Source organism: Brassica oleracea, chromosome C4, assembly GCF_000695525.1.
Source record: "Brassica oleracea var. oleracea cultivar TO1000 chromosome C4, BOL, whole genome shotgun sequence".
NCBI lineage: Eukaryota > Viridiplantae > Streptophyta > Magnoliopsida > Brassicales > Brassicaceae > Brassica > Brassica oleracea.
This window is the reverse complement of record NC_027751.1, coordinates 18,254,915-18,262,892: the sequence shown is the minus strand read 5'-3', so window position 1 is coordinate 18,262,892 and position 7,978 is coordinate 18,254,915. Positions and strand designations below refer to the sequence as shown.

Here is a 7,978-nt window from a genome sequence, read left to right as displayed (position 1 = left end):
CGCAGGTGGGAGATTCACACCCGTTCCGGAGTTGGGTGTCTCTAGAGTCGGCATGGGGCGGACCTGAGCCCGGAATCGACGCTTCTTGTATTGAGGGCTTGGTTCTCGTCTCGAAGATTTAGGTTCTCCGATTCGAGTTGGCTGAGCTTCTCGGCGCTCTGCTCTAGTTTCTTTGAGTGTTTGTTGTGCTTCTCCTTTAAGCTCTGAACTTCCAAGGAGAGCTCAGGATTAGTGTCCTCCCGAGTTTTATGCAGCTCGGTTACTCGACTTTGCAGATCATCGAGTTGCCTCTGGAGTTCAGCGTCTCTCTGGGTAGCTTCGGGTAGCTCGTTCTGCTCATCCACCGTCATTATCACATAGTTTAGATTACTCCCCTCCTTCTAGCGCCAAACTGTTAGGGGATTTTTGTGTAGGATCTTTGTGAGTACCACGGAACGATGGATAAGGCTTAGTATTTGTATTGATTCCGTATGAGTTTGAGAGAAATAGAATTGAAGAGATGTTTTATTGAGTAAACAAGCTAGGATTACAATGATTTGAGTAAGAACCCTAATTCTAGCCGTCTAGCTGTAATCTCTAAGTCTTGAAACGTTGATCCCCTGCTTTAGGGTTTAAGTTCCCTTTCTATAGTCTTCTTAAGGCGGGCCTTAGTCGGTTGGAGTAGGTTAAACTCTTCCATATTCGGAAATATGGAAGGTTCTCCGTATCGGATGTTTTCCTTTTCCCGGGGGAAGTGGGCGGTCCCTGGGACCGGATCCGGAGTACTTCATAGCGGGGAACCGGGGTACCTCCTAGCGGGGACCCAGAGGCCGGTGTCCTACCTGGGGTCTGGAGAAATTCAATACCTGAGTATTTTTCCCCAACAGTCCCGTCGTTCGTTGATTAGATCGAGCTCATTCAGCAACATTAGATTGTTCGAAATTTCTCGTTCTGGGAGTAATCTTCTCCGGGGAATTCGACTTCCGCTGGGATCATACATTCGCTTTCGTAAACGAGAGCGAATGGAGTTTCTCCCGTTGCGCGTCTCGGAGTCGTGCGATGTGACAACAAGACTCCTTCGAGTTCTTTAGCCCATCTACCCTTTTTCGCGTCCAATCGTTTCCTAAGCCCATCGAGGATGGTCTTGTTAATCGTTTCGGCTTGGCCATTGCATTGTGGGTATCTAGGAGTCGATTTGGTCAGTCGTATTTTCTATTTTTTGCAGAAGGCCTCGAACCTGGTCGAAATAAATTGGGATCTGTTGTCCGTTACAATTCCGTATGTGACACCATGTCTGCAGACGATGTTTCTCCACATGAAACTTTCGACTTGGGCGTCTCTGATGCTTGCGTAGGAATCAGCTTCGACCCATTTTGAGAAAAATCCGTCAAAACCAACAAAAATCGTTTTTGCTTTGACCTATGCATGGGTCCGACTATGTCCATCGACCATCGCATGAATGGATATGGTGACGACATCGACGGGAGAACCTCTGCCGGCTGATGAATAGTAGGAGCATGCCTTTGGCATTTTTTGCATTTTTCGCGCAAAGTTCTCGCAATCTTTGATCATCGTCGGCCAATAGTGTCTGTGGCGTTTGATTTTGATCGCGAGGGATCTTCTGCCTGAATGGTTTCCGCACGATCCAGAGTGGACTTCTTACATTATCCTTCGTGCTTCCTCTCCTTCTACGCAGGTCATGAGTGGCCCGGAAAATCTCCACTTGTAGAGTTCTCCTTCCACCAAGACGTATCGCGCGGATTGGGTTTCAATCTTTCGGGCCGCCCATTTATCCGCTGGGAGTTTCCTGTCGGCGATGTATGCAAGGATTGTTTATGTCCAGGGTTTGTCGAATCCGTACTCGGACTGTTCCAGATCCTTCGTCGCCTTGACATCGACTTCGTCAGGATCGCCGTCGGGTGAATCGATTAGATTTATTACGACGGGTGGTCCGATGCTAGGGTGCTCTATGAATTCTACGGGAATCACTCTAGTAAGACCCGGATCCGAACTAGATGCCAAGGCGGCTAGGGCGTCAGCCTGTGCATTTTCGGCACGAGGAATCTGGGTTAGAGCGAATTAATCAAAACTTTGAGCCAAGTTTTGTACGATTTTTAAGTAAGCATCCATTCTCTCGTCCCTTTCATCGTATTCCCCGCTGTATTGACTTGCGACTAGTTGGAAATCATAGTAAGCGTGAATGTTATGTATTTTTAGACTATGAGCCAATCATAAACCTGCGATTAGGGCTTTGTTCTCAGATTCGTTGTTTGAAGCGTGGAAAATCAGTCGGAATGACTGTTCCAGTACTTCTCCCGTTGGCGACGTGACTCTGACCCCAATTCCGGAGCCTTGTTTTGAAGAGGATCCGTCAACGTGGAGGGTCCTGGTCGAATCAGGCTCCTGGTTAGTCGTGCACCCTGTGGAGAGTTCTACTAAGAAGTTGGCGAGTACTTGTTATTTCGCGCAAGATTTTTCTCGGTAGTCGATGTTGTACTCGCTCAGCTCGATTGCCCATTTTTCTAGCCTTCCGGATTGACTGGGGCTATGTAGGATTGTCCGCAGTGGGAACGATGTGAGCACTATGACTGTATGGGACTGAAAATACGGCCTTAGTTTTCATGCTGACATTACGACTGCGAGTGCGAGTTTTTCCTTCATCGGATAACATGTTTCTGCGCCGAGCAAAGTTTTGCTTACGTAAAAGATGGGCTTTTGCTCGCTACGTTCTTCTCGGATGATGACGCCGCCCACAGCCGTGACTGACACTGCGATGTATAGGAACAATGGTTCTCCTTCTACGGGTTTTGCGAGCACCGGGGGAGTGGCCAAGTAGTGTTTCAGCTGTTGGAAAGCTTTTTCGCACTCTTCGGTCCTCTAGAATTTCTTATTTCCCTTCAAGGTGTCGTAGAAAGGCAAACACTTATCCGTTGATCGCGAGATAAAGCGGTTGAGCGCTGCGATCTCCCGGTCAATATATGTACCTCTCGCTTCGTTCTCGGGGATGCCATTTTGATTAGCGCGGTGATCTGTATAGGGTTGGCCTCGATTCCATGGAAGCTGACGAGGTATCCCAGGAATTGTCCCGATGCTACTGCGAACCGACACTTAGCGGGGTTAAGCTTCATATTGTGCAGGTTTAGTCGTTCGAAGCACTCCTGTGAGTGATATGATCCCGCTCTTCGAGGGATTTCACAAGCATGTCATCAATATACACCTCCATCATCTTTCCGAGGTGTTAGGAGAACATACAGTTGATGAGTCGTTTGTAAGTTGCGCCAGCATTCTTAAGGCCGAACGGCATTACCCTATAGCAGTAGGTTCCTCGGTCAGTTATGAATGCGGTTTTTTCCTGGTCGTCGGGGTTCATCATGATCTGATTGTACCCGGAGAACGCGTCCATGAAGGATAAGAATTTGTTCCCTGCCGTTGCTTCGACCAAGCGATCGATGTGTGGCAGTGGGAAGCTATCCTTTGGACATGCCTTATTGAGGTCTGTGAAATTGACGCATACTCGCGACTTTCCATTTTTTTTTTCACAACGACTGGGTTAGCGAGCCAGCAGGATACCTAACTTCCGTTATGGATCCGACTTTGAGAAGTTTTTGGACTTCGTCGTTAACTGCCCCAGCGCGCTCGGGTCCCAGTTTTCGTCTCTTTTGCTTGACAGGTTTGAAAGTCGTGTCCACATTGAGCTAATGACATGTGATGTTGATATCAATCCCCGGCATGTCCTCTGCGGCCCATGCAAACGTGTTCAAGTTCTTTTTCAGACAAGCTATATGCTCGGTTTTCAGAGACTCGCTCAGATTCGTGCCGATTTTGACACAGCGATCTGGGAATGCTTCATCTAACCATACCGAGACAAAGGGCTCGCAGGTTGGTTCGCGTTTTACCTTCAAAGCTTCGGCTATTCGTGACTGCCAAAAGACCTCAGTTTTATCTTGTTCTAAGGCGTTGTCTACGGCGGATGATTTCTTTTTCTTTTTTGGCGTTACCTCCGCTAAAGGGTTTTTTCGCTTTAATTCTGCGGCGAAGCATACTCGCGAGATTCTTCGATCTCCCCAGATGGTCTCGATTCTGCGAGGGGCTGGGAATTTGAGACACATGTGGTATGTTGACGGGACTGCTTGCATTGAATTCAGCCATGGAGTTCCTACGATCACATTATATGACGCAGGTTGATCGATGACCAAGAACTCCACGATTTTCGTCATGCTGCCGGCTTTAACCGAGAGGTTGATTGTGCCGAGAGTCATGGTTGCTTCCCCCGAAAGTCCTACTACTGGATTCGGATCTTTCGTAATTTCAGATGGGCAGATTTCCATTCTCTCGAGGGTGCTCTTGAAGATGATATCGGCCGCTCCCGGTGTCGACCAATATCCTTGCGATATCGTTATTCTGGATTGTCAGTTTAACGACAAGGAGGTCATTGTGAGGTTTGCCTGGATCGGTCTTTGCTCTTTCCTTGAAGGAGATAACATCGTTGCCTATTTGATCAGAGATATTGTGCCTCAGACGTTTGGTGGTTTTTGAGTTAGAGAATCCGGCCCCCCCTCTCTCTCTAGCACCAAACTGTGGGAACCGAAATTCGCACTATCGATTTTCCGTAAAATAAGGAAAGATAGAAAACCTAAATTTCCAAGAGGTCTCGAATTATCTGCATAAACACACAAAAAACGAAAGAGACAATGCTAACAGAATATTGGAAGTAAATTGCGCAGAGGTGTAATATTGATTGATAAAAGAGCAGGGTTACAAGATTCGCCAGAGATAAGTTGGACGGAGTTTCGCTAGACAGGTTAATCTTAGAACAAGAGCAAAAAGAGTTTAAGTAAAATCGAGCCGCCTAAATCCTAAGTTTTCCTAAGCTAGCAGAGTTCTTCTACGTCTCAAAAATCTCTCCCCCCCCCCTCGCCCCCGGCTTTGGCTCCTCTTATATATCCTCCTAGGTCGGTTCCCCCTTCCTTTCTCGTCTTTGTTTGAGCTTATCACTTTGCGAAAACTTTGCATTTGTCTTCGGAACTTGAAATTTATCTTCTTCTGAGTAATAAATGATAAACCGTCGTAACGACTGGACTTGATTCTGCATAAAATCGTAAGTGGGCTTTTTGCGGCGTCATGGGCTCTTTCGGGCCGTTTTCCGACTTAAGCGTTTTTACGATTTTATAAAAAGAGTGCTTTCGAAACGACGTCGATTCCGAAGAACATCCAGACTCCTTGTATAGGCAATTCTAGGTGTTTAGCTAACCGTTATTGCTTTATACGATCAATCCGAACGTTATCCGAGAAAATGAGTCCTTGCGGTTTCTAAGTCGTAGAGTTTCAACGGTACCTCCGATCGTAATGAAACAAGAGCGAGTTCGACACAATATTTGGAAAGGAGCATTGCAGACAGGACGAGAACAACATAGTATTTGGAAAGGAGCATTGGCGGATGGCCGAGCTGGTAGCGCGTTCGGTCCAGCTTGGTGGATGGCCGAGCTGGTAGTGCGTTCGGGCCAGCTCGGCCATATGTCGAGCTGGACTGTTTGTTTTTAGTTCTGGGGTTCGTCTTTCTTTGATACTTATGCTTGGGAACTTTCTTTGATAAAAGCAATAGCTTAATTCTCATCCTGAAAAACATTCTAATAGAGCTATGCTTCATGGTATGAGCAAGGTGAGAGCTGATCTAGTGAGCTTAGTAAGCATTCATTCAACCTGCGCATAAAGCTTGACTAGAGCGCGTCGATCGATGTCACACTTGAATAATCGATCGACGGTGCAAAAGGTGTATCGATCGATACGCCCATTGGAATATCGATCAAAACTTTCTATAGATCAATATAACGAGAGTTGAGATCATAGATCTAGTTAATAGACAACAAGTCAATGCCCGCAAGAGCCGAAAGACTTGTTGATCAAATAGTTGAGCTTTACATTATCATGCATGCAACTCATTAGGCATCTATAGGATTATAATTCCAACTTTCCTGAATAAAAACTCTAAGTCTAGCTATTTCCTTTTTCAGCACCAAAACCCCAAAAACCTGCTATTGAACAAACACTTGTTCAATATAAAACTGCAATTTACTTTTAAAACTTTTAAAACATCCTTGCTTAACAAATCATATTAGAATCCTTAGGTTCCCTAGCTCCCTGTAAATTCGATCCCTAAGTACTACAACTCGACCTCTTATTTGAGAGAGTATAAATAACTCCTTAGGGTAATTTGAGTGGTATCACCTTCACAAGGCAACAGACTACATCATAATCTAAGAGGAAACGAAAGTTTTGTCGCAAAAACATAAGCCGACAAAAATGGCCTCGAGATGCAGACCAAAAGACCAAAAAGAAAAACTCTCGTAACGACAAATACGTCTATCACGAGGGGGAAGAACTTCAAGACGCGCATAACTACGCAATCAACTCGTAACAAGGCAGAACCTTGGGAAATACGTGGACTCGCAATCCCAGATACGACGAAAGCACCTTCTGCGAGTTCCACCAGACCCGAGGGCACTCGACGACCAACTGCAAAGTCTTGGGAGCGAGGCTGGCCACAAAGCTACTAGCTGGAGAGCTCTCCGAAGTAACCAGCGTTAAAGATCTCATCCTTGAGACCGATCGTCCTCCAAAGACCGACAAAAATCCACCCGCGGAAAATTCTCCTCGGAGAAGTCAAGCGGGGGATAAACACAGAAGGATATCGGATGACATAGGAAACGATAACAATCGTCGCAGAGTGAACATGATCATCAGAGGATCACAGTACTGCAACGACACAATCTCGGCCATCAAGGCCTACCAGCGAAAAGCCGAGTCAAGTGCAAATTGTCCTATATGGTCTCCTCCCCAAGATGGTCAGAGCGACTCGAAAACTTTCACTGAAGAGGAAGCCGGCGGAATCGATCAACCCCACTGCGATCCGCTCGTAATAGATCTCATCGTACGAGATCTTGAGGTCGCAAGAGTCCTCATCGACATGGGGAGCACGGTTAATGTTATCTTCCGCGATACTCTCAAGAGGATGAACATCGAACTCGGGGAAGTTACCCCAACACCGAAACCATTTACGAGTTTTTTAGGCGAAACGTCAATGACTCTCGGATCGATCCAGCTACCGGTCATGGCCAAGGAAGTTACCAAGATCGTTAACTTCACGGTGGTCAATCATCCCGCCATCTATAATATGATCATGGGAACCCCATGGCTGAACGCCATGAAAGCCGTTCCGTCTACATACCACCTGGGCATCAAATTCCCGACCCAGAGCGGGGTCGCAGCCATCTGGGGTTGTCAGAAACAGTCGCGACTTTGCTTTCCCGCAGAGCATAAGTTAAGACAAATCACAACTACCTCGATGGCAACTCGCAAACGCACGAAGTTAGCTCATCCCTCGGCTGAAAACACTTCGAAGAAAGACGACCCGAATTCGTCTGCTGAAGCAAACACCTCGGACATCAAAACTCAGCCTGATTCTGAAGTCAACGCTACCACTCAACCGGAAAAGAAAAACCCGGACAAAGATATCGACCCTGCTACAGTCGCGTATGTATTCTCGTATACTCCCACATTTTAAAACATGCATTATTGTACGCGAGCTTTTTAAAACTTGTATTACAATACGCATTTTATGAACTCTTACGCTTCGGCTATGCAAAAAGTCTCAGGACACGCTCAAAAAAATCTCTAGAAACATTAAATTCTTGTCAACGGTCGTATTGTGTCCAAATCGCAAAATATCCGCGAACCTTTTAGAACTAAAAACGTATGTATAGTCTTCAAAACAACAGCGAGACGTCGCTAAAGTTAGAATCAAGACTATACGAACAACAGTCCAAACGCGACCATAAAATTTTCAACGAATACTCACATCATGCTCGTCGATTGGCCCCGATGAACGCATCAGCCGTCTTAAACAAACTCACCATGATCATTCTTCTCAAAAAAGATGATCCTCAAACATCCAACACAAGGATAAAAGCGCGCTATATAAAAAACCAAAATTTTGGTCAAG

At 46.1% G+C, this 7,978-nt stretch overlaps 1 protein-coding gene across 1 annotated transcript; it reads left to right on the top strand.

The window, feature by feature from the left end:
• Window positions 1-6,709: 6,709 nt before the first annotated feature.
• Window positions 6,710-7,540, top strand: LOC106338299. Its single transcript, XM_013777313.1, has one exon. It carries the CDS (start codon window positions 6,710-6,712, stop codon window positions 7,538-7,540), a length of 831 nt encoding a protein of 276 aa, XP_013632767.1.
• The last annotated feature ends 438 nt before the right edge of the window (window positions 7,541-7,978 follow it).

What these genes read in the sequence shown, in the direction of transcription:
- LOC106338299 (XM_013777313.1), top strand. Translation starts at nt 6,710, where the DNA reads ATGATCATCAGAGGATCACAGTACTGCAACGACACAATCTCGGCCATC.